The sequence below is a fragment of the Rhinoraja longicauda genome, chromosome 5 (assembly GCF_053455715.1).
Source record: "Rhinoraja longicauda isolate Sanriku21f chromosome 5, sRhiLon1.1, whole genome shotgun sequence".
Lineage (NCBI taxonomy): Eukaryota > Metazoa > Chordata > Chondrichthyes > Rajiformes > Arhynchobatidae > Rhinoraja > Rhinoraja longicauda.
The window spans coordinates 48,958,624-48,985,943 of NC_135957.1; the positions used below are offsets into that span (position 1 = coordinate 48,958,624).

Genomic DNA, 27,320 nt, shown 5'->3' on the forward strand with positions numbered 1-27,320 from the left:
GGGAATCTGCTGTGGTGGATGTTTATGTTAACTTTTATGTAGTTGTGTATCTTGTTGCTTTTTTTTAGTATGGCTGTAAGGTAATTCAAATTTCACTGAACTTTAATTGCTACATGTGACAATAAATTGACCTAGAAACCTTGATCACTTTGGAGCCAACAGAATTATCTTACTTTAAGTAACAAAATAATGCAAATAGAAAATTAGATTAAAAATTGACCGATCAGGAAAGCTGCGATTTATTTAGATAGCACCATGGATGCCGATAAATTGTTTGGTACCACTAAGGCCCATCAGCCAAACAGTTTTCAGCAGGTTAATTTGTTCATTTGTACATAGCATTTTGGGTCTTGTACGCTACTGCATTTAGTACAGTAGTAAATACAGTAGTGTACAAGACCCAAAATGCTACACACAAAAGAAAGATCTCAGATTAGCAACTCTGGAAGAATTGTTATAGAAGTAAGGCAAGACCAGGGACACTTTTTTAACATTTATTTTTTGGGAGCAAAAATGGTAGCAAATCCAGCATTTAACATCCTCAAAATTTAGTGTTAAGCCCTTATCTTGAATCTCCGCAGTCCTTCTGGTTAAGGGACTCTTGGGGGAGCGGTGTTATTTTGCAGGTTCGGATGGAATTGCATGGTTGATCAGGTTCTCGTGCATCCACTGCCTTTGTCCTTCTTGGAAGTAAAATACATTGGTTTGAGACCTGTTATTAGAGTAGCCAAAGTCATTGATGAAGTAGCTGGGAATATGAATCTGCCATGAGGAATTTCTGCAGTGATGTGTGGGGCAGGGAGCAATGATCCCAACACCCGTGGCCAACTTTATTTTCGTGAGCTACAACCACAAGCACTGAAATGTTTTCCTTCTTATGCCTATTGACTTAATTTTACAAGGGCTCATTGATGCTACACCAAGTTTGTGACAAGGTTTGAGTTCAGGATATCATGGTACAAGGATTGGAGGAGATTGTTGGGAATGGAATGAATGTTTGGGAATAAGTTGGCCTTGGTAGCCTGTGGATATCATTTGAATAAAACCAGAATAAAATTTATGCTCTGCACAAGTCGCATGAAATTTCATTGAAATTGTATCGGATTGAGCATAACAATGTGACACCACATGATCAAAGATGAGTCCATGTGAACAGATAAGGAAATATACGATAATTACACATATAATTTGTAATCGTTTAATTAGCTTACAAATACAAAGATACAAAGAAGAGTGTTAATCTGAATCTGAATCTAGAAGTGTATAGCTGGTCAACATTGCAGAATTTTAAAAACAGTAAACATGTTTTTGAATTATATTTCTATAACTAAAAGATTTTCAGTCATAAATCAGAAACCATGCTAGATTTTAAGAATACTTTCATGTCTTCAGATGAAATGTTGACTTTGTTTCTGCTAGAGAAGGAGATGGAAAGGAGCCTATGATGTGCCTGGGCTTTAGAAAATCTAAGCTTTATTTATCGTTCCCTTCACTTATTCAGTGTATTTTGGATCCGTGTATCACTGTAAGTCCAATCTTTGATCCTTTTATTTGCCTTTTGATTTGAAGTAATCACCTTAAATAAAGAAACACATTTCTTTTAGATCTTTTTTCTTACATAAGAGGCATATATTGCTTGAGTTTGTGAAGTCTGATTTTGTGTGAATCATAGAATTTTTTCTTTGTCCGCTGATTAGAAACTACAACATTTAGATTTGATGCTCCTTTGGAAATATGATAAGTAAAAATGAATTAAAAGAATGTTATGTATGCTTTTGAATATTGTTTATCTTGTAAAAGCTGTCGTACTTCCTAACCCTCACCATTATGAACATTACCCACCGACCGTAAGACTTGGCATTTTGTCATCCAACCCACCTTACATGCATGCTGCTATATTACTTCTCATTCCTTACCCCTTATATAGCAAGTCAAATTAGGTTTATTGTCATATGCATAGGTATGGTGAGATACAGGTACAATGAAAACCATGTTTGCAACAGCATCACAGGCAGTTAAACTCAAACAACACACAGAACATAAAATCCTGCATAAGTTATACCACTTTGTCGTCCTTAAATACAGGAGAGGTGCCGGAAAGCTGGAGGGTGGCAAATGGTGTGCCTCTTTTCAAGAAGGGCTGCAGGGAAAATGCTGGGGACTATAGGCCGGTGAGCTTAACATCTGTAGTTGGTAAGTTACTGGAGAGTATTCTGAGGGATAGGATATAAAGGCATTTGGATGAGCAAGGACTGATCAGGGATAGTCAGCATGGTTTTGTACGTGGGAGGTCATGTCTCACAAATCTGATAGATTTCTTTGAAGACGTGACCAAAAAGGTTGATGAGGGTAGAGCTGTAGATGTTGTGTACGTGGACTTCATTAAGGCGTCCGATAAGGTTCCCCATGGTAGGCTGCTCTGGAAGATTAGATCGCATGGGATCCAAGAAGAGATAGCTGAATGCATAGCAAATTGGCTCCATGGAAGGAAGCAGAGGGTGATGGTGGAAGGTTGCTTCTCAGACTGGATGCCTGTGACGAGTGATGTGCCTCAGGGTTCGGTGCTGGGCCCATTACTGTTTGTGATCTACATCAATGATTTGAATGAAAACATACAGGGCAAGATTAGCAAGTTTGCTGATGATACAAAAGTTAGTGGTTCTGCAGAAAGTGAAGATGGTTGTGAACGATTGCAGCAGGATCTGGATTGATTGGCCAGGTGGGCGGAGGAATGGTTGATGGAATTTAATACAGAGAAGTGTGAGGTGTTGCATTTTGGGACGTCGAACAAGGGCAGGACCTACACAGTAAATGGTAGGCCTCTGGGTAGTGTTGCAGAGCAGAGGGATCTACGAGTAAAGGTACATAGTTCCTTGAAGGTCGAGTCGCAGGTAGTCAAGGCGGTCAAAAAGGCTTTTGGCACTTTGGCCTTCATCAGTCAGAGTATAGAGTATAGAAGTCATGTTGCAGTTGTATAAGACATTGGTGAGAGCACATTTAGAATATTGTGTTCATTTCTGGGCACCATTTTATAGGGAAGATATTGTCAAGCTTGAAAGGGTTCAGAAAAGATTTACAAGGACTAGAGGGTGTGAGCTATAGGAAGAGGTTGAGTAGGCTGGGTCTCTATTCCAAGGAGCGCAGGAGGATGAGGGGAGAACTTATAGAGGTATACAAAATCATGAGAGGAATAGACTGGGTAGATGCACAGAGTCTCTTGCGCAAAGTAGGGGAATTGAGGACCAGAGGACATAGGTTCAAGGTGAAGGGGAAAATATTTAATAGGAATCCGAGGGGTAACTTTTTCACACAAAGGGTGGTGGGTGTATGGAACAAGTTGCCAGAGGAGGTAGTTGAGGCTGGGACTATCCCATTGTTTAAGAAACAGTTAGACAGATACATGGATAGGACAGGTTTGGAGGGAATGGACCAAGCGCAAGCAAGTGGGACTGGTGTAGCTGGGACATTGTTGGCCGGTGTGGGCAAGTTAGGCCAAAGGGCCTGTTTCCACACAGTATCACTCTATGACTCTAAATCAGTGATATAAAATGACTGTACAAAATCACACTTAGAAACAGGTCCAAAGTAATGCAAGGCGTAGTCGGTAGTGTTCTGTTGCCGAGGTTTGTTTAGGATAGTGCAGGTTAGTTGAAGAACCTTATGGTTTGTTGGAGGTCTCAGAGCTTGGTGATACATTTGGAGGAATGATTGCACACTGGGTTATAGTCAATGAACAGCAGTCCGATTTGACCACTGCTCTACCATCATCAAGAACCCCTACCGTTCCATCCCCCATCCATAGTTTAGAAAATCTGATCACCTGGCTGTGCTTCTACTTCCTGTGGAAAGGCAGAGACTGAAGGGCAAGGTACTGACAAAGACTATGTAAAGATGATCAGAGGAGGCAGAGGAGCAGTTATGGGACTACATTGAATTGGCAGACTGGGATATGTTCAAGGATTTATCTATAGGTCTGAATGAATATGCCACAGTTGTCAGTAACTTCATAAATAAATGACAGACAAATGTGTACCTACGAAAATATTTTGAGTCTTCCCCAACTAGAAGTCCTGGATGAACCCAAGGGTTCGTAATCTGCTGAAGACTAGATACATGACATTTAGAAGAGCAATCCAGAGACGTATGGGAAATCTAGATATGACCTCTAGAAGGCCATTGCGAGTGCAAAGAGACAATTCTGTACTAAACTGGAGACAAAGAAGGACATTTGACAGCTGTGGCAGGGCTTTCACGCTATCACTTCCTACAATGCGAAACTGGATAGCATAAGTGGCAATGATGCATCATTTCTGGATGAATTCAATGCTTTTTGTGCACACTTAGAAAGAGAGAACAATGACATTCCCTACACAAGCCCCCATAGCTCCTGACAACCCTTAATTGCTAAGTCTAAGAAAATAGACTGCGAGGGAAAAAAGGAAACATTCCAAGCAAGTTTTTCGTTGGAACCTTAAATTGTCTTCCGAAAATTTACGTATGCTCAATTTACTGTATACGTTAAAATAAAGTGTTCCCAATACTCACCTAATTTCTCCACTGCTTCAACGCATACACTTGGATACATCCCTTTTGTGTAAGTGGCACAGATGACATACATTTCAGTCTTTACCAACACAAGGCCCTCATCTTTCTGTTCAAAACAATGAGCACCCAGTTATTAAAAAGCTTAATTCATATGTCAGTATTATTTTTAACTTAACAGAAATTAAACCTAGATATGTGGTGCGGAAGAACTCAAAATGCATTGTGCAAAAATTACCAACTAATCAATTTTTGTTTTAAACTTAAGCAGCTTATCCACATCACAAATATTTCTCAATCAAACCAGTATTAGTTTCTAATGCAAACAGTTCATAGAAATAACCACCAAAGAAGGGTAGTGTGTTGTTTGAAATACATAAATAGAACGCAAATTGATTATCTGCCAATTTTAATCTAACTAATTATCATCTTACATTTTTACTGTATATTGAATTCTTATCTGCTCTGACACATGTGTAGTTTATATTCTTAAACAAGAGGCCATATTCTCGAATGACGTCTGCATGCGTGAAAGCATTCAGGACGGTCTGAATTTCGTCTGCATCCAACTGCCAAAAACAAAGTGATTCATGTTAATGAAAATCAGTATTTAATTAAAAAGATATGCTGTGCTTTAATTCAGGTAATGTTAACTATAAGTCATATCTTGAAGCTAATGACATAATTGACTGATGAAAGGTCATCTCTACCTGAAATAGTAACTCTTTCTTTCCACATGCACTCTCTGACTAGATGAATATTTCAAGCTTTACACTGCAAATTTACTTTATATCTGTAATTAACTATTTACACCTTTCGTGTAAACATGGACTAAGCAAACTGAATTTCAGAGATGAGGCAAGAGTGATTTGTCCTTAACATCACGAGAGCATTTGAACAAAGGTGGCATCAAGAAACCCTGGTAAAAAGGTCAATGGGTATCAAGGACCCCAAACATCAACATCCTAGGAGTTATTATTGATGAAAGACTCACTTCGATCAGCCTGATAAAAAATGTGTTTACAATATCTATTTGAATTTAAAGGAGAGTTAGAAAGAGCTCTCGGGGCTAGTGGAATCAAGGGATATGGGGAGAAGGCAGGCACAGGTTACTGATTGTGGATGATCAGCCATGATCACAATGAATGGCGATGCTGGCTCGAAGGGCCAAATGGCCTCCTCCTGCACCTATTTTCTATGTAAATGTCTATGTCTAATAATAGACCAGATATCCTATGATGAATGACTTCCCTCCCAATACCCCAAACTTTTTCCACTACCTGAAAGGCACAAATCATGAGTGCAATGCAATACCTCCCAGTTGACTGGATGAGTGCAGCTCCAATAGCACTGAAGAGGCTCTACACCAACCAGGACAAAGCAGCTTACTTGAATGATGACTCATCCATCATCTTAAACATTCATTCTCTCCGTCACCGTGGCCGCAGTATGTGCAACTTACAAATAACTGCAGCTACTTACCAAGGCTACTCAGACAGCACCTTTGAAGAAAGAATTATTAATGTTTCAAATCATTGACCTCTGCATGTTAAATGAGCCAGTATCCATTTGCACTGCAAAATAAGGATTTTTTTTGCATGTGCCACCATACCAGCAATTTTCCTTTTCTTATGGGAATTACAAAGAATCCCACTCCCATTCTGACCCTGGGCGGAATTGTGAGATTTTTTCTTTAGATCATTATAAACAAACATCCTAATCTGTTATACAAGGTGTTGAACTCATCATTAAATCTATAAAGAATTAAAAATTCTTACTTTGAATCCACTGGAGCCTAACATCATAGAGAGATTTTTCATGTCTATGATTGCACAGTCGTGAACGTGATTTGTGGCAATCAAGGCACGAGTCAACAACTCCTGGTACTCGCCCAATTTCAATTTCTCCTGATAAAATAAAGGAAACATGACATTGTATCATAATTCAAAACATCAAAACCAAAGACAATGTTTTGTTTTAATTTATGTTACCTGAATTGCTAGATTTGTGTTCTTGAGCATCATTACCTCCAGCATTTACAGGGATTGGTCTTTTAGTACCTTAATTCCCTCAAAATAATGTTGCAATCGACTACATCGACAAAGGATAAAAACCAATAAAGCAATTCCCTGTATCCAACCCACACTATTACCACTCGGTGTTGTAGTGGTAGAACTACTGTCTTACAGCGCCAGAAACCCGGGTTCAATCCTGACTACGGGGGATTGTCTGCGGAGAGTTTGTACATTCTCCCCATGACCTGCGTGGGTTTTCTCCAAGATCTTCGGTTGCTCCCACACTCCAAAGACGTACAGGTTGGTCAGTTAATTGGCTTGGTATAAATGTAAAATTGTCCTGAGTGTGTGTCGGGTAGTGTTAATGTGCGGGGATCGCTGGTATGGACTTGGTGGGCTGTATGGACTTGGTGGGCTGTATGGACTTGGTGGGCTGAAGGGCCTGTTTCCATGCTGTATCTCTAAACAAATCTGAAATAAACACTGGTAATTAATCCACTATTGATAAGACCTCCACCACCAGCATTCAGAAGTTCACTACTGGTCAGTAGCTGAAATGGGGCAGACCTAACACAATACCATGGTATTGTGAGCAAATTAGAACCACTTTGCAAAGATTTTTTTTTCCCACTGCAGAGAAAAAAACATGAAGACAATGGAACTTAGGAAAGTTAATGGCAGTGCAGATGACTCTAAAGTAGATGGTATGATAGACAATGAAGACGATTCAGTGAAGATGACAGGCAGAATGGGCAGTGAGATGTGCTGGTCAGAAAGTCAGAACACTGCTACTGGCCAGCAGTCACTACAAAATGGCTGGTCGAAGAGCAACGCCATCTGTGCTTTGAAACTGAGCCAATTAAGAAAATACAAACTACAGCCAAGCAGCATCTGTGGAGGGAAATGGGCAGACAACATTTTGGTTTGGGACCCATTTAAAGGCTGATGGGAGTAGAGCAGACATGTCCAACGTTCGGCCCGGGGGCCAATCGCGGCCCGAGGTCAAATTTTATACGGCCTGCAGCTTCCATCTTAAAATGTATTATTTATGGCCCGCCAGCACTGTCTAACAGAATGAAGGTAGGGGGAAGTGGAGGGGGCGACTACACCTCCCGGCGGTCAGCGCTGCCCGACCTACCCCCCCCGCCCCAAGCGGGAAAGGCAATGGCGACGGCGACTACACTTCCCAGCGACGGGGTTGAGGGCGTGTGGGGGGGGGGGGTCGGGAGAGCAGCAGCTGAGCTCTCGTCACCCCACACGCTCATTGGCAGGCACTCCCGTCAGTCGGGCAGGTGCCGCATCCTCCCCCCGCCCCGAGCGGGAGAGGCGATGGTGACTACACCTCCCGGCGGTCAGCGCTGCCCGATCTGCGGATTGTCAGACGCGAGGTCCGGGGGGGAGGGAGCGCATTAGTTAAAGGTCTGGGGGGGGGCGCATTAGTTAAAGGTCCGGTGGGGGGGGGGGGGAGCGCATTAGTTAAAGGTCCGGGGGGGGGGGGGGGGGGGGGAGCGCATTAGTTAAAGGCCCGGGGGGGGAGCGCATTAGTTAAAGGTCCGGGGGGGCATTAGTTAAAGGTCCGGGGGTGGGGGGGCATTGGCCCTTGGGTATTTTCACATTATCAAATCTGGCCCTCTTTGGAAAATGTTTGGACACCACTGGAGTAGAGGGAGAATGCTGGTAGACAGCGGTGAGCGGAAGGGTTGAATCAAGGGCTAGAAGTGATGGATGGAGAAAAAGGAACTGCAGATGCTGGTTTCAGGTTGTAACTCTTGTTCAGGAAGATTGGCATGGTGGAGTGGGGAAGAAAGCTAAAAAAGAGGTTGGGTCAAGGAACATTTCTGGAGAACATACACGAAGTGCTGCAGTAACTTAAGGGCCTGTCCCACTTTGGCGATTTTTAAGGCGACTGCCGGCGACTGTCAAAGTCGTAGCAGATTGCCGATAAACCTTCGATTTTTTTAACCCTACGACAATGTCTACGACAATGTCTGCGACAATGCCTACGACAAGCTACGACGACCTACCACTTCAACCACACAGACCTTCTTGGGCTTCTTCCCCATTCTTCATGTCCTTCTGTCTTGCAGAATTTTAAGCATGAAAGCCGCTGCAAGCAGTAGGGCTTGCATTTGATGTAAGAGCAATGCCATTATATGTTACTTCCTGGCAGTCATGATGCTGAATGCAGTCATGATTCAGTCATGAGGTTAACTTCGATTGTCGTAGTCGCTGTCGTGGGTGGACGTTCTAGGTCATGAAGACTGGGTCGCCGGTAGTCGTAGCTTGCTGTCACCAAGGTGGTAGGTTGTCGTAGCTTGTCGTAGGCATTGTCGTGGTCATTGTCGTAGACATTGTCGTAGGGTTAAAAAAAATCGAAGGTTTTTCCGCAATCTGCTACGACTTTGACAGTCGCCAGCAGTCGCCTTAAAAATCGCCGAACTGGGACAAGCCTTTTGGGTGGTTGGAGAGGAAGGGATGATTGGTTCATGAGTCAGGTGGGGGAAGATGGGAGGAGATAGCAGTACCAATAAATGCATGTAACTGTGGTAACGAGTCTGGGTGAGAACATAATTGAAGGTTGTTTTGGAGGCAATCTGGTAGATGGTCGAAGAAGTAGATTCGAATAAAAGAGAGTTTCAGAACTTTTGGGTTATAGCACGGAAGAGATCATGGTTTTACAGGCAGAATACGTTCGTTGTTTTAAAACCCTTCGAAATCCGAAGGGTTTCGACCCGAAACATGACCTATGCATGATTTCTAGACATGCTGCCTAGTTACTCCAGCGCTGTTATTTTACGTTCAAGTCGTTGTCTGGAGCCCTGCTTCAGGAAGGTGACCAACACTGAACAGTAGACAGACAACGAAAAGTTGGAATAACTCAGTGGGACAGGCTTCAGCTCCGGAGAAAATGGAATTGGTGATGTTTCGGGTCTAGACCCTTTTTCAGACTTCCAGAGATGCTGCCTGACCCGCTGAGATACTCCAGCTTTTTGTGTCTGTCTTCAGTTTAAACCAGCATCTACAGTTCCTCCCTACAGATTGACACTGAACGGTCACGGTTACCATTCCGTAACTGTGGTCAAGGTCAGCTCAGGACAGCATTGTGGTTCCGGTTCTGGTTGATTACTGCGCAAACACCTCATAATTGGTTATCTCGCGGTGCGCACACCCCAGCCGAGTGTCACATGTGAAGAGGGCGGAATGCGGAGAGAAGCGAGAGAAGGTGTTATATCTTTGTGCTGTAATCAGACTATGAATAAAACGTGGAACACACAAGTATTTAAACGTGCCTTGGTCATGTTATCACCACCTTAAGTCTCTCTGCGCATGTGTACAATCGCGCAAGTCATTTCATATTAAATCGTTCTCATACACAACACTCCTCCCCCTTTAACTTGGAGGCAGGTAGCACAATTTAAATCAACTACACACATACCCATGTCTAAAGTCACATAATATCAAACAATAGACTTGCATATCGTACCTAAAATGTGTGGCAAACAAAATACATAACATATTGCTAGTATATCTGTAAGTTCACTTATAAAGAAAAAAATCCTCCAATCTTTTAAGTGTTCTTGTAGTTCTATTAGATATGCGTCTATCTGTCTGTGTTGGATTTTTCATGTGTTCTGAAATATCCGGCTCTGGCTGTGATGTTGTTTTATCACTGTGGATGAAATATTCGTCAATATCAGGCTCTGGTTGTGATGTTGTGTTATCTCGTGACGATCTTCGTCACTCTCTGAAGTGCTTTCAAGATCTACCCTTACGGTTGAAATTGGCAGAACTATCAGTGGCTCCTCGCTTGGTTGAACCACTTCTCTTTGTTGGAAGTTGGTGTGTTCGTCACCTTTTGGCAAGTACGCTCTCTGTAGGAGCCATTTACGCTTAATTTAGTTACTGTCATTGTATTATGGCTATGTTTAATATTTCTAGTTTCTGTCTTTTTTGCATGCTTGTGGGTGTGATTTGATACGTAATGGGGAGTGTCTACATTGGAGGAGGCTAGCGTAGCAACAGAGATTGTAGGTCAGTTTAGTCTCGGAGGATGGAGAGAATAGTTTTTTACCACGCTCGCGCCAGTCACACTCATGTCTGCCACTCATGACACGACTGCCACACTCACGCCAGCTACACTCACAAGGACCACACGGTAACGACTACACAATTGTTACTGTATTGTTTGAAGAAACAGTTGATAAAAACGAAAAGTTACGAATTACTCTTTGATTTGTGCTACTTTAATAAAGACCAATTAATCAAGAAACAGCGTTTGGAAGATTTGTTTTTGTTATCTCAGAGGGCGGTGTGTGCGTAAGCTATACCTCCATTCCATCCCCGAGCAGTAATGGCTATCGAAGTTGGACTTTGAGAAGGTATAGAAACTGCCATTACATTAGAGTAAAAAACTTTTCTCTGAATGGAGCCATAGAGTAAAAACTTCTCTCAGTGGAGTAGAGAAAAAACTTCTCTGAATGGACTAAAGCAAAAAAGCTATTCTGACAGAAGAATCTAAGAAAGACTTGTTCTGCAAGCAAAATCCAATTCAACAGTGGAATTGAAGAAGAATCTGAATCTTTGCCAGGGATTAGAGCTGAAATCCTGGAACAAAGAATCTGCCGGTCGAAGGCAAATTGACACAGTCTACACCTGGATCATTAGAAGATTGAAGACTTCATTGACCGGGTACCTTGAATAGACGACTGTTTAATCGTAATTTTAAGTTAAGAAGTTTAAAAAACAAAAGCCTGTGAGAAAATTCTGCAGAAGTACTATTTGATACAAGAAGCTTGTTTATGCTACGAGGAGATAAAAAAATCAAACTCGCAGAGCACGACCTTGAAAATTAACAATTTTGTGAACTTCCACAAGATAAGGTGCTTAGCTAGCGATTGTTTACCATAGGTACTGGCCGAAGACTTTCAGCCTTGGAATTAATGATGTGTTTTGAAAAAATACTCATTCTGTTTTGAATTCTTCTGGTGTTTCTGGATAAGAGCCATAAGCACCAATTCATCATGGGTCTTCCATCAGGTAAGTATGAAGAACCGCCACAGGAGGGAGATGCGGAGCAAAAATCAAGAAGATATGAGAAAAGAGACATTAAACTTTCAGGAAAAGGAGAGGCAGCCTGGAAAGATGCCAGGAAAGGGTCTGGATCAACTACTCAACCTTTGCCATGGGGTTGGAGAAAAACAACACTCAATACTGTGTTTACAACTACCAAAGGAGCAGCTTGAATGGCACACTCGGTGGTTCCGAGAGGGTGAATTTTTTTGATGGTTTCATGGCTGACGCGGAGAAGTGGTTATCTGAAACCATAGCTCAAACATTGTCCTCTACAGTAGAAGAAATTACACTGGTAGCAAGGGTTACCACACCCTACGAGCATTGCTGCAGCCAGCTAAGCCCGCAAGTAAAATGTATCAGGAATGTAAGGATGCTTTGATTGCCCATTTCTCGCCAAAACCAACAGAAATAGTGCAAAGGTATCGATTCTATACTTGCACACAAGCAAATGAAACAATCCCTCAGTTCCTAGCAAAGCGTCGACAGTTAAGTGATGGGTGTAATTTCAAGGAACTGGAGAATATGCTGAGAGACAGATTGGTGGTAGGGTGTGCAGATGTGAACATCCTGCGGAAACTGTTGGGTACACTAAAATTAACCTTTGAGAACGCAGTCAATATTGCAACAGCGATGGAGGTTGCCAAACAAGATGTAGAGCAGGTCCAGAAGATTGGAAGGCCTCAAGAGGATACTACCTCCGTCAATCAGCTTCAAAGGAAGGCGTCTGAACAGCAGAAGGCAAGGAGTCAACAAAGGACAACCAAAGACAAGGGTCACTACTCTAAGAAATGCTGGAGATGTGGTGGCAACCACGAACCAGCGATGTGCAAATTTCGAGAGGTAGATGCTTCAGGTGCTCGGGAATGGGCCACACTGAGTCAGTGTGAGGCTGTTAGAGCCTACCAGCGGAGGAGAGGACTATCTTAGAAAAAAGCAAACCACTTGGAGGAGGCAGCTTCGAATTCATCAGAGGAAACAATGAGCCACTTGGACGATGAATCGATCAACAAGTTGACAAACTCTGAACCATATACAGCCACTTTGATAGAGAACGGCAAGGAGGTACAACTAGAAGTTGACACTGGAAGTCCATGGACTATCGTACCAGAAGTCTTCAGCAAACTCGGTCAAGACCCTAGACTAGATCCCAGTAGCATCAAGTTGAAATCCTACACTGGCGAGAAGGTTGACATCTACGGACAAGCAGCCAAACAGGTACAGCTCGAACCTCACAGTAAGCCAGAAACGCTGACCCTAGTGGTAGTAAAGAAAGGTGCAAGCCTAATGGGAAGAGACTGGTTAAGGAAGTACCCTGGATTGTTGTCAAATCTAGCCAGCCAGAACACACCAGTCAAGATTAAGTCCACCGAGTAGTATGCAGTTTCCAAGATGCCATGGACACAGTACTCAACAAACACGCCAAGCTGTTTGATAACAGCAACCATGGAGTACTGAAGGGATACCAAGCCAAGGTATATCCACAAGACGAAAACAGTGGAGCAAAGGTTTTACAAGGCAGCTCCTGTTTCATATGCTGCTAGAAAGTAGATTGATGCCACATTGGATGACTTGCTGCAGGATGGCATTATCAAGCCTGTGAAGACAGCAGATTTTGCATGCCCGATCATAGCTGTTCCGAAACCAGATGGGAGAATGAGTCTGCGGCAACTACAAGCTCACAGCAAATAAGGTGCTGAAAATTGAACAGTATCCCCTTCCAACTTTGGAGGATCAACTGCAGGAACTAGGAGAAAAGTTCTCTAAACTAGACCTCTTCCATGCCTATCGTCAGATTGAGTTAGACCCTGAAGCTCGAAAGTTCACCACGATTAACACAACAGAAGGATACAGCAAATGAGAGTCCCAAGCAATTCCTTCGCAGCAGAAAGGCGGCAGATGGGGCAGCAGAGGCGCCTCGTCTCTGGAGGGTGGTTGGTGTCCCGCCTCCCGCACACTCCGATTGGGCTGAACAGCAACAACAAACAGACATCGGCGTAGGAGCATGCTGGTTAAACCCGAAGATAGACACAAAATGCTGGAGTAACTCAGCGGGTCAAGCAGCATCTCTGGAGAAAAGGGAATAGGTGATGTTTCGGATCGAGACCCTTCTTCAGACTGAGAGTCAGGGAAACGAGAGATAAAGACGGTGATCTAGAGATATTGAACAAATGAATGAAAGATATGGAAACAAGTAACGATCATCAAGGAAGCGGTCCATTGTTAGCCGTGGGAAGGTGATCATGAGCTATACGGACAATTAAACTCAACAGGACAGTGAAACTAGTACGACTAGTGGGGGGGGGGGGGGCGGAGAGAGAAAGACATCGGCATCGACACAAAATGTTGGAGTAACTCAGCGGGATCGGCAGCATTTCTGGAAAGAAGGAATGGGTGACGTTTTGGGTCGAGACCCTTTTTCAGACTGCCTGTCAGATGCTGTCCCGCTGAGAGTTACTCCGGCATTTTTGCGTTTGTCTTCGCTGGAACTGCTTCCCGCACAACCAGTCGTCGCCACTTCTTTTAGCGTTGATTGGCCAGGATAACTAGCAATCATAATAGCGTCGCCCGCAAGGCCGCGTCGCCATAGAAACGCTATTTGGTATGTTTATCGGCACACTTCAGGCGGAAGAGGCCAGTTGATATTTATAAACACAGCAAAGCAACGGCTGGCGAAACACGCTGCGGGTGTTGCTATTGAAGCGGGCGGCGAGATCGGACGCTGGGAGCGGCACAGCGCAACACGCTGCCGCGATCTCCCTCCCTCCCTCTCTGCCCGCCTGCAGGCGAGTGAAGGAGCGGACAGTGCGGGCAGCGGTTGGCGGTTGGCCGTTGGCAGTTGGCCCTCCTGCTCGCGCGCCGCCGACCATGAGCTGGCGGAAGCGCGGCGCGGGCCACATCACCGTCCACAGGCCGCTGCAGATAGAGTACCCCGGAGCTGTGAGTGCGGCAGCCACGGGCTGGGGGGTGCGGCGGGGTTCAAATCCTCAACAAATAATAAACAACGGACCACACTGCGCGCTGAACGCTCTATACGTCCACTTTCATCCCGAATTTATTTTTAATCAAATAACGTGATTTGTTCAGATTATCCGCCCTTACAAGAGGCGGCAGAGCCTATAATAATATATCACGGACCCTCTCCCCACAATAACATTTTCCACAGTAAAAGCCCCGTTGTGTTTCGTGTTATATTCTGTAGTAGAGAACATCGTCGGAGAGAGAGAGGCGTCGCTAATGGGGTATAAGCCGACATAACAAATTGAATTCGACATTTACTGTGTTGGTTTAAATGCTGGTTTAAACCGAAGATAGACGCATAAAGCTGGAGTAACCTCCCGGCTCGGCTCGGCTCCCGGGGCGCGGAGATGTCCACCCCATGTGGACGTTTCTCTGAACCCTCTCCCTCTCCCCTCGCCTCTCCAGGGTCACGCCGCACCCCGGGTCTCACCGCCGGCATCAGACTGCTCAGTGCTGTGGGTACCTACCGGCAGGGAGCTCTCCAGCAGCCGAGTTAGGGGCTTCAAGCTGGGAGATCCAGGCATGGTCCGGAAGAAGGCGGGACACGAACCGTGTACTTCACTGGACTAGTTTTGCCCGAGAGCGTGGCTTGCGTGGGACTGACTTATTTTGCATTGCATTTATTTTAAATACCGAATGTAACATTCGGTCCAGAATATTTGTTTGTGATGTAGAGATAATAAACAGTTCCAATGTCAGCATTGCAAAAGTCGTTTCGTCAGATTAAACCCTTCAATTGTTTAGGGGCTAATTACAGTGCGGGTGTTAAGTGTTTGGCACCGACTCGTGTTTTAGATGGTATAAACCCTGAATCATTAAAAGGGTGGGTGGTATCTCCCAACTCAATTCCGAAGCAAGGCTGAGCTCATACTTATAATATCTTGTCGATTCTCTGCCTTAAATTTGTTGACCACTTACGTTAAACAAAAAACATCCAAAACTCTGGTTTTAAAATAATGGGACTAGAACAGCATTGGAATAAAGCATTGTACAATGTTTTATTATAAGTCCTTATTTATAAAACTAACATTTCTGATGGAGTTTTCAACATATTCGCAATTGTATTAACTATCGTTTTTTGTGTATGATTTGACCAACTTTCTATTTCTGTCGTCGTATTTCCTCAAACGTCTGGCACACATCTAAATTCTGAACCCCTTCCGTACACCGTCTTACTATGTTTTTCAAATACGGAGACTTGAAATTCACTGCCTATACTTCAGTAATGTATTCAGATTTTTCAGAAATTGTAATGAATTTTGCCGTCTGATCCATAATTTATCTGCATCCTCTTAAACAAGCAGCCTCCCGCTTAATTGCTGTGCTGAACAAAGTTGCAGATTATATGCAAAATTGTGAGAGAGACCCTGAATTTCAAGGTGTAGATATTGTGTCAACAAAATCTCCATCACCTATACTGTAGCATTTCCCTCTTGAGGGAGGAACAGACAGAGAGGAAGGCAAACACCTGCCTTAAATACATCGGCTTTACCAATATTAGTTTGATCGCTACGGTTGTTATTGCTGTGCTTGTATTTTAAACTAAATTGATACGCTGGGATCTGATTTCTTATAAACATTGTTTCAATGCAAAACTTATGAAAATTCAGGTTACATAAATCTAGCTATTTTGGCAGTTAAAATATTCTATTAATTTTGTCTATTACAGTCTACTCTTATGAATTGTATTTCTAAATAAAAACTCTCAAAAACGAGAGTTCCTGGGAATTTATATGAAAGTATATAATCCACATACCATCTTGAAAATCTTTTGGCAGAGTTTAATACTGTTATAATAGAAGATTAGTATTTATTTGTGTGTGTGCGCAGGGAGAATTTTTTTGCCTGCTGATTTGACGGGAATCAGTGTTTGTTGGAAGGGGAAAGTGCTTGCCTTCCGTCTCCTCAAGAGAGGAATATTATGACAGAGATTTTGTTGCATGGAGCTCCTCAACTGGATTGAAAGGAAGCCAAGAAATGCCTTGAGGTGCATGTACACCTCAGCTTTGGTGCCAATGGTTAACTTGCATCTATTGAATTAAATGTGTCATTCAACATCTAGTCTAATTCCAAAGTGTTTATGCTTATACATTCAAGTTTCTAAGATATTTGAAAGATATTAATGTCATATGCTAACACATATGCCTTTGATTTCTCTCTGCAACAGCACCAACTCAAAAAGCAGGTTCACTTCATCCTTTATTGCACAGTGTTTGAACATAATTATATCCTTCCTTTCATATCAAAGATTGCAAACTATAACTTTGGAAATCTGATACTTTCAATACTACTCTAGATCTTTCTCCTCCTTCATTTTCCCTCCCACCAGCTTATCCCTTCCCTCCATTTTTACTGTGTTTTTGCTATTCCATCTGAGCTTCCTCTCAGATCTTGAATGATTAGTCCTCAACTTCAAAACCTATGTCAACTAAGTACAAACCATGATGAACCCTCCTTTGCTGCCTTTGCCTCTGTGCCCATTTCTTTGGCCAGGAAGTAGACCCTTTCTCACCTCCAGAATTTCTCATTCACATGGATCCCTCCCACTTGCATGGTACCCTGTCTGGATTTATTGATTGATAACTGCCAACAAGTGTTAACACACTTAATTAAAATGCCATACTCACATTAGCCATCACATTACAAAATCAGATAACCATCCTTCACTGTTTGTGTTAGAACTGGTCAGATCTGATATAAGATCACTCACTTGTAACATTAATTCTGTTTTTTTTTTCTGTGGATGTCACCTGACCTATCAAATATTTATCAGCATTTTTTAATTTAACATTTCCAGCAACTGTTGTGCTCTGCATCTCAGTAAACCAGCATGTTTAAAAAAAATCTTCAGCTTTCCTCATTCATCTTTCTTGATTTGCACTCATCCAAACTATCAACTATGATTAACTAACATTCATTCGTCTCTCACAGAGCACTTAAAGTAACTGGGTCACATGGACAGTCTTGGTCATCACTCTTTCAGAGATATTCCCTTTGCACTGTTCCCTTTCCCTCTGCATCTAACAACATATTATTTTTCTCACTCTTTCAATTCTGATGAATGGTCATTGACCTCAAATGTTAACACTACAGATGCTGCCTGACCTAAATTTTCATTTTCTATTCAAATACGAAAAGGTGAGCTGTACTTACGAAGCTGTTAGATGGTGAACGAGCCATTGGGACACAACCTAAAAACACACAAAGGCATTAGTAATCAGGCTCAGAATAACGTGATGACCACTTGAGTGTATATATATTTTCTACTCGTTGTTCCTTGGCTTTGAACAGTAGATGAAGAAATAGGGGTGCAGAAATTTCAGAGAATATTTGGATATTATAATAGAATGCAGAAAGTGGTTGGGGGTTATTTACAAGAAGAGTTCTTTCATGGCCAACTGTTTTGAAGATGCAGGCCTGACTAAAACCATAAACATCTCCAATCATCATTGTCAGATCATTTCTAAAATTTACATTAAATTTAGTGAATTTTCTTTATTTTGAAGGTTGATGCTGCAAAATGTCCCACAAAATCTCATTTAACACAAATTTGTGCAAGAATTGAGAGTCCAGAGAAAAGTCACAGTGAATCAGAAGAAAAGCAATGTACGGACTGGCTCTCAAAGAAGTATTTTACTCATCTCCAGGTATTCTACGTTTTTGCATTTGAGAATAATAGTTACTATTATTTGAGAATTAATACTGAGATCACGTGTCTGATGATGTCTCTGGATGCACACAAAATTAAATCTTATTAGGGTTAGGATATCGGGCAATAAAGCTGAGATCTTGTGTTGTTGCGACTACAGCTATCTTATTTTATGGTAGATTTAACTCTTGTATTGGAGTGTGTTCCTCCCATTTCCAATTACTTCCATTTTACACAGCAGTTCGGTGACACAGTGGTTTAAAAAAAACATAAAGTGCTGGAGTATCAGCAGTTCGGGGAGCATCTCCAGAAAACATAGATAGGCGATGTTTCAGGTCGGGACACTTAAGTCAAATTTCCTTTGACCAGGTTCAGGAAGATATCAATAATAAGTTCTGGTTCTAACTAGATGTGGCAGAAACTAAACTAAATGGATTTAGGTATACAAGTAGCAGCTGATAACACTGTCATTTACATTCATTTTGATAGTTAAATAAAACAGTCTCCAGCTTATACTGCCTAAATCTCCATCTTCATCTTCATCTTCCTGAGACTGATCTTTCTCATTTTTCAAAGATGTCTTGCAGTTGCAATTCATTGTAGAGGTGGCTGAATGTACAGTAGTTTTTAAATGTCTGTTTTGCAGGCCATCGCGGTTCTGGAATCCAGTGAGGTTCATGATCTCTGTCAGCCAATATATGACACACATGAAAGCTTTGTGAAGGTAAAATCATCGTTTTTATAACTCGTTCAAAGCAATAAATAAAAAGTAAAAGTAAAAAAAAGTTAAATTAAAACTTTCCATGCCAACCGCTGTGTTTCTGCTGTGTTTCTTGAACTATATTTATTTAAGTGCATTCCTATTGTTCGGCAGTACAGGTTGAACACCGAATTTCCTGTCATCTTTGGTTTCAGAGCCTTTCTGGATTATCCGTTGCTCCAACAGAGGTCACACGATGACATCCCTCTCGTGTCTCTAAAGCACCTTGAAATGCAAAAAAACCCAAATAAAACAAATATAAAAAGTAAATTAAATGTGGATGGAATTACCTGCCGAGCCATCCCCGGCTCGCACCATTTCTGCGGCGGTTTGGAGCCCCGGATTTCGACCCCTCCTGACTCGCAAAATGCACCGGCGAGCTCTTCTTCACCCATTGCACAGTGCTTTCTTCTGATCCCCTCCCCTTGCCTCCTCCCCACTATGCCACCTCCTTCCCAACAATGAACGGCTTGCTGGTGCAGACCAGCGGCGTCGGCGCCTTGTTTTAAAGTGCTGCAGTAACTCGGCATACTGAATCAGCTTGAGGAAAGGCCCTGATGTCACCTACCCTTGGTTGGTAGATTTTTAAAATCTATTGAATGTTATTTCATCAAAAATCTCAACATTTTAATTCACTTTTTTTTGTTATTATACAGTATAGTAATACATTTTCCAGGAAACCAGGTCAGCTTAGACTTAGAGGGTGCTTGAGAACCAGGGGCCCAGTAAATGGAAAGGGCGTATGGGAACTGGGGTCCTGGTGAGTGCGAAGGGAGTGTGGGAACCGGGTTCCTGGTGAGTGGAACGATTCAAGTGCTTGTTTCGATGTTTTAAAAAATGGTTTGAAAGTATCGTCTCCACTAACTGCTTGAGCAATGGATTCCAGATTCCAACCACTCTCTGGGTGAAAGTTTTCATTAGCTTTCTCTTACCCCTGTTTTCGGGAAATGTTTCCCACCAATTAACCCATCCATGCCCCACCTAATTTCCAGACTCTTTCAGCTTTCTATGTTCCAAGGAAAACAAATCCAACCTATCCAGTCTCTTAACTGAGATGTTCCATTACGGGAAACATCTTGGTCAATCATCATTACGTTCTCTTCAGTCCAATCACATCCTTCATATAGTAATATGATCATAACTGTACACTTTCTCCAGTTATGGTATAACCAACGTATTATAAAATTGTACCATAAGCAATCTATACATGCTACCATCTTCAGGGATCTTTGGACGCAGGCTAAAATTCATTTATTCTTCAATTCTTCTTCGGGTCTGACTATTTCATTGTGGACTTCCTAAATCTAATAGTCTTCATCGAAATGTGCCACAATTTTCAGAATTAAATGTTATCTGCCATGGTAATGGAAACTGAATGACTAAAACTAAAAATCAAGATGCAAGGTTAAAAGCCTTAATGCAGTGGTCGAATTGAACTTTTCAAAACTCGGTTTAAAATATTTTTGAATTTTGGATCAAAGTTGGATAAATGGAGTTGAGGCATAATGTTGATACTTAAGAAGTTTAAATCTAGACATGTTGTATATTTCAACATGGCCATTTCAAATGTACTTAAATATAATATCAGTTTATTCAGGGTACTGATAATTATTAGTTCTTTGTAAGAAATTTGCCTATCATATTCATTAGGAGTTGGATAAATATTTGGCCTACAAGGATGTGTTAAACCTCCGAAAGAAAGAGCTATTGTACAAGAAGTGGAATGAGTGTGTTTATCAACCAATGCAGTGGAAACTCCAATCAATATTAACTCAGTCATTCGAAAGAAGGCGAGCTTCGATTTTACAATACCTAGATTACTGCAAAAAGAAGGTACCATTTGACAATTATGCTGCTCTGTTTTCATAATAGAGCTTCCATCCATATGCATATTAAGTTTTTTTTTCTACTAGGAGCCTGTGTTTTTGGAAAATTATCACGAAGATGACTTCAACCCATTTGTCCAGCACCTGTGCAAACCTCAAACCTTAAAGGTAGGTTTTTACAATTTTTCAGCATTTGGTTTTTAACCGATTAGGGTATAATGTTGTAGCATGAAACCATGTTTTAAAAAAAACCAAAACCCATTTATCAGAATATCGATACTTCTAATTCGCTCTTGAACCAAATGGTTTGCTAGTTAATTGTATAAATTGTTTTGCTTTAAAGCAGCCCAATAGATTTTACTGACTGGATTAATTTTCACTAATTCTAAAAAATTGTCACTAATTCTTTAGTCACTGATTCTAAAAAAATGGACATAAGTGCTTTGTAAAGGAGGATTCTAACATTTTAAAAAAATAGACCATAAAAAATTAATATGGACTATTTCTTGGAAGAAATTAAAATCAAGAGCAGTGAAAATGGCAAGAAGTTGATCAATATACAAACAAAGTTCTTCACATTGAAGGCTAGTCAGAGGATAAAATTATAATGTATTCAGTTACAACTGGTAACATGGATTTTATTGGGAGAAATTAACAAAATGTGAAGTATGACAACTGGATAATGGGAAAATAGAGACAGAATTGAAAACATTCGTCTAAATATTAGGATGGATCCATCACACAGGCATGTTTATGAAATTGGTATTCGAATAATTATCATGAGAGATTTCATACAACCTCAAAAACCATCAGTAAATGGCAACAGGAGAAAAGGGAATTGTTTTACAGAATATATGTCTACTTTCTCATTCACCATGGTCAATGAGAAAGGAACCTGACTATAAAAGAGGTAGATTTAAGTGTAGAACAACATATTGAGACATACATAAATAGAACACAGAAACACAAAGAACTGCAGATGCTGGAATCCTGAACAAAACACAAAGTGATGGAAGAATTTAGCAGGTCAGGCAGTATCTGTGGAGGAAATGGACAGGCAACAATTTTGGCGGGACCCTTCGGATTGTTTGTAGTGCGAGGAGAATGCTTAAAAAAAAGATAAGGTAGCAGGATAAAGACCGGCAAATGATAGGTCGATACAGGTGAGGCGAGTTGAATTGGCAGATGGCTGGAGTAAGAACACGCTCTGAGGTAATAGACCAGAAAAGAACAAATTATCAGCAACGAGGGATGAACTGAAGAAGTTGAATTGGGAGAAAATCTTAAAAATCAGAGGCAGAATAACAATGAGAAATATTTAAATGGTAATCAAGGTTGATTACCATTTAAATATTTCTCATTGTTATTCTGCCTCTGATTTTTAAGATTTTCTCCCATTTCAACTTCTTCAGTTCATCCCCTCATTGCTGATAATTTGGAGAAATGAGCCAAAAGCTTATTCAACAATATTTCACATAAGTTATGAGTAAAGGAATAATGTGATTTTAAGTCACACAACTAGTATTTAGATAACAATTCCAGTGGTGCTATACCTGTCTGTTAACCTCTTCACTTTCCACCATCCAATGGACTGCATTCAGTGCTTACAATGTAATCTTTCTACATTTGAGAAACCAAATGCTAATTGGGAGATTACTTAGCAGAATACCTGCACTAATTCACCACAAAGGTTTGCTGAGCTTCCTTTTGCCTCTCACCTAAATTCTTCATCCCACTCACATTCTGCCCATCTCTCTGTGACCTCTTGCATTGTTAAAGTGTGGCCAATTGCAAATTAAAGAAGCTGCATCGCATCATCCACTGGGCACATTGCAGCCTTCCAGTTGTAATATTGCTTTCTACAACTTCAGTTTACTCACTATTTTCATAATCATAATCATACTTTATTAGACAAATATGTTTTGCAACATACGAGGAATTTGTTTTGCCATACAGCCACACCAATAAAAAGCAACAAAACACACAAAATACATTTTAACATAAATTCACCACAGTGACTCCTTCATATTCCTCACTGAAGGAAGGCGAAAAAAAGTTCAATCTTCCCTTCTTTGTGCTCCCATGGTTGGGGGCCTCCAGCCTTCCGATGACGGGGCGATCTTGGGTCCCGTAACCGGCGGTTGGGGCCTCCGTGTCTGGATGATCAAGCTCCTGCATCGGGGGGATGTCAGCTCCCCGCGCCGGGCGATCAACCCCGGGTCGGGGCTAGTCGAACCTCTTACGACTGTGGAGCTTCCCGACAATGGTTTCTACCCTAGACTGCGAGCTCCTCGATGTTGAAATCCGCAGGCCGCGGTGGAGTGTCGATCCCAGGCAAGGGATCGCAGGCTCCGATGGTAAGTCTACGGACCCGTGCTGGGGCCAAAGTCAGTCTCGAGCAAAGCCTCCAGCTCCATGATGTTAGCCCGCGGAGCGACCGGAGATACGATCCGGAAAGCAATCGCATCTCCAGCAAGGTAAGAGATTGAAAAAAAGTTTCCCCCGACCCTCTCCCCCACATAAAACAAACCAGAGAACATTAACACAAACTTTTTAAAACACACTAACAATAACAAAAAGATGAAAAGACACAGACTGTTGGCTGTTGGCGAGGCTGTCATCACTGACGGCACCACCCGGTGGAATTTTGTATAGTTGCTGGCAAGCTCTGGTGTAGGCTATCGATCTGTAATGCTGACGCATGCTTTCTCTTTACAAGCATGGTTTGACTATTTGTGGAAAGAGAAACAGAGTTAATGTTTCAGGTCAAACATTTTAGAGCTTCAAAATAGATAATATTTTCAATTTGTTAGGGTTCAGATTCCTACAGTCATCTCCTGTCACAACTGTGAGTCTTCAGTTTCCACATTGGCCTCTTCAATCTCCTCAGAACCATAAATATCTGAGTGAAATCAAATCATCTGTAGTTCTGAGGAACCACCCAAGAAAAAGAAAATTATAATACGTCACATAGCTTGCAGTACTTATTTCAAAATATTGAATGTCTCCACTCTAGTGCGCATAAATGAGGAACCCTCTTTGATAGACCATACTAACCTCTTTGAAACCTTGGCCTAAATTTCACCCGGGTAACTTCTCTTTTAAAATTTATGCAAAGAAGATCTAAGAGACTAAATTTATGTATTTGTGTTCTAAATGTGAATTGTTTATTTGCTGGGAAAGCAGAACAAAAACAAGTGCGCCCAGCTCATTATTTTCTACATATTAAAGAGTGGTTTAAAAAGTCTCAAAGAATATAACCTTGAATTTGAAACATTCTCATATTTCATGAAATTGTACATTTAGTGAAAATTATAGTTGACTAGAATGAAAATCATTGTTATCACTATCATTGCCATTCAAAATATTTATTATTCAGCAATATGATAAAAGTACAATACCTTATTTCTTAAAAATATTTAATTTTATATCTTTATAATTATTTTTTACAGTATTTCTATCATATTTACTCTTCTTACAGACAAAGACTTCAACTCTCAATGATCCTCTGCTGCTGCAGATTCGAAGCAAGAGTGAAGAAGACAATGTTATACAGCAGTGCCAAGAGGGTAATGACATAATTCATTTGGTTGAAGTGCACTTTTTGTTTAACTAGCACATTAATGATGTAAAATATTTAACACCAAATTTTCAGAGTAAGATAAAAATGAAACTCTGCACCAGAATTGGAGACGGGTGATGTTGTGGGACTTAGTTATCCAAGTATTGATTTGAATCATATTTGGGTAATGAAGCAATAATGTGAAATGTTGAAAGCCAAGTTGATACGATGCTACTCAGAACTAGATTTGTGGGTGAACAATAAAAGTTCATAAATATTTGTTGTTTATTTATTAACAATAATTAGTGGGACATATTCACCAGTCTATATTTAACATTTAAGTACTGAAATTTTGCAACTAAATTTTTGATACTTTAATCCTAATGCAGGTACAATTTACGGTTTGAAAGAAAGTACATTTTTCTGGTCAAAATTACCTCTATTCCCATTGGGTCGCCATAATATCAACAGCATTGCGTGGCTTCGTGTGCCACTGAATTATATTGAGAGTGAGGTCCGCCAAAAAAGCAGGTAGTGAATATTGTGCCGTACATTTTAATTTTGCCTCACGACAGCAGTTGAGTTAATCAAACTTCTCTTTGACAGCACATGCTTTTGAAGGCAAGCTTTATTGTGTCCACACAAAGATTAAGCATTTACAATTGAGTTGAGTTTAGTTTATTGTCACATGTACTGAGGAACAGTGAAAAGTTTTTGTGGAGTGCTAACCAGTCTGAAGAAAGACAATACGTGATTACAATCGAGCAATCCAGTGTGCAGATGAATGATAAAGGGAATAATGTGAATAATGTTTTAGTGCAAAGTAAAGCCAGTAAAGTGGGATCATAGATCGACCAAGGGTCTCCAGTGAGGTAGATAATTTCATTCAGGACTGCTCTCCAATTGGTAGGTTGGTTCAGTTGCCTGATAACAGCTGGGAAGAAAGTCCCCGAATCTGGAGGTGTGTGTTTTCACGTTTTACTATATTACCATAGGCTTAAATAACTATGTGCTTTGTCACTTGAAGTGGCAATTTAAACTATACACTTTGACAATTATATAATTCAGTTATATGTAATTTCATAAGGTCATAAGTGATAGGAACAGAATTCGGCAATGGTGCATCTAGAAGTTGGTGAGAGTTGTTGGGGACATGTTAGACTTCCTAAGCCTAACCTTGATTTCATGGCCATAGTTTTGATATCGCTGGTCCAGGACAAGTTGCTGGAGATATTTACTCCCAGGATCTTGAAGGTTTGTTGTAAAAACAAACTGCTGGAGAAATTCAGCTGGTCAGACTGTATCTGTTTAAAATAGGTCAGTATGGTCTATCAAAGAGGCTTTCTCACTCGGTCCAAAAGATTTAATACAGTTGAGATCCAGAGTGGAGGCATTAACAAGAATAACATCCATCCCTCTTGCTTGCTCCATAGATGCTGAATTATCAGCTGTGTTTCACCAGCAGTTCATTTTCTAGCTCATGTGATGCATTTGCATTACACACTATCCATCGTCTTTCTCAGATGTCCATGTTTGAATGCTATTTGTAACTTTCTGCTGGCAAAATTGCACAAAAGATTAAAAAAATAATGTCACAACCCACATCCTGTGTGTTTGTGTCTGTGGTGGGCTATCTATCTTTTTTCCCCCAAGCTTTTATTATGGGCATTCATATTATCCTCTCTGTTGAACAGCTGAGTGGAAATAATCTTGCCCAGTTCCATCTTTGTCAGCAATAAGAACCAAAGGGAATAGCTAGATTTGTCTGGACTGGACTGGCTATACTTTTACTGCCTGCTTACAAGCAGAAACTTAAGCAAAGGATCCAGTACAAAAAGTTGTATTATGCTTGTCTGAGGCAACAGGTGAAATCTTTCGACTGCCTTGAATCAGTGAACAGGTGACTCTGCAGTCAACCTAAATGAGTATGCCTCAGCCTTCTCAAGCTTCATCAGTAAGTGTGTAGCGGAAAGCATGCCAAGGAAGACAGTGTTTTAATCTTTTTGATTTTATAAACAAATAATTGCTTAACCAATTTCTAATTTAAGTTCTATACAATTGATTGTTTTAACATTCACTTTTGTTTTATTTATACAAAGGAAACGAATGATTTCGGAAACTACTAAAATCTAGACTGCATTCATCCAGTTTTGGTGGGCAGATGCAAATTTGTAAGAAGTTTTTCCAAGATTCACACTGCATGGACAATCTAATATCTACCATAGTTTACAGATGCAAATCTTTCGGATTCATTTACGCAACAATTTATGTTCAGTTCTTGAAAATTATGTTAAGCCTCTTTGTATGACAATCATCTCTTAAACTAATAGATAATAAAATTACATTGCTTAAAACTGGAATATAAGGACTCAATTATTGGTTAATAGTTGCTCACTAATGTTGTATAAAGAGCAGTGATACTGAATTGCCAAAATATGACCAGTTAGTCTAACATCGGTAGTGGGGAAAATGCTAGAGTCGGTTATTAAAGATGGGATAGCACCACATTTGGAAAGTGGTGAAATCATTGGACAAAGTCAGCATGGATTTATGAAAGGTAAATCATGTATGACGAATTTTATAGAATTTTTTGAGGGTGTAACTAGTAGAGTGGATAAGGGAGAACCAGTGGATGTGTTATATCTGGACTTCCAGAAGGCTTTCGACAAGGTCCCACATAAGAGATTAGTATGTAAACTTAAAGCACACGGTATTGTGGGTTCAGTATTGATGTGGATAGAGAACTGGCTGGCAGACAGGAAGCAAAGAGTAGGAATAAACGGGTCCTTTTCAGAATGGCAGGCAGTGACTAGTGGGGTACCGCAAGGCTCAGTGCTGGGATCCCAACTATTTACAATATATATTAATGATTTGG

The 27,320-nt window shown here is 41.0% G+C and overlaps 2 protein-coding genes across 2 annotated transcripts; one reads left to right on the forward strand and one right to left on the reverse strand.

Moving 5' to 3' along the window:
• Positions 1-567: 567 nt before the first annotated feature.
• pfn4 (profilin family member 4) lies at positions 568-15,246 on the reverse strand. The gene is made up of 5 exons (XM_078400149.1): positions 15,116-15,246; positions 6,321-6,449; positions 4,977-5,111; positions 4,546-4,651; positions 568-1,576 (listed from the first exon to the last, which is right to left on the reverse strand). The coding sequence occupies exons 1-5, from the start codon at positions 15,170-15,172 to the stop codon at positions 1,548-1,550; spliced, it is 456 nt and encodes a 151-aa protein (XP_078256275.1). The 5' UTR covers positions 15,173-15,246; the 3' UTR covers positions 568-1,547.
• Positions 14,286-26,768, forward strand: fam228a (family with sequence similarity 228 member A). The gene is made up of 8 exons (XM_078400148.1): positions 14,286-14,567; positions 18,155-18,295; positions 18,944-19,021; positions 20,708-20,890; positions 20,971-21,051; positions 24,365-24,452; positions 24,835-24,976; positions 26,545-26,768. The coding sequence occupies exons 1-8, from the start codon at positions 14,496-14,498 to the stop codon at positions 26,576-26,578; spliced, it is 819 nt and encodes a 272-aa protein (XP_078256274.1). The 5' UTR covers positions 14,286-14,495; the 3' UTR covers positions 26,579-26,768.
• Positions 26,769-27,320: the final 552 nt, after the last annotated feature.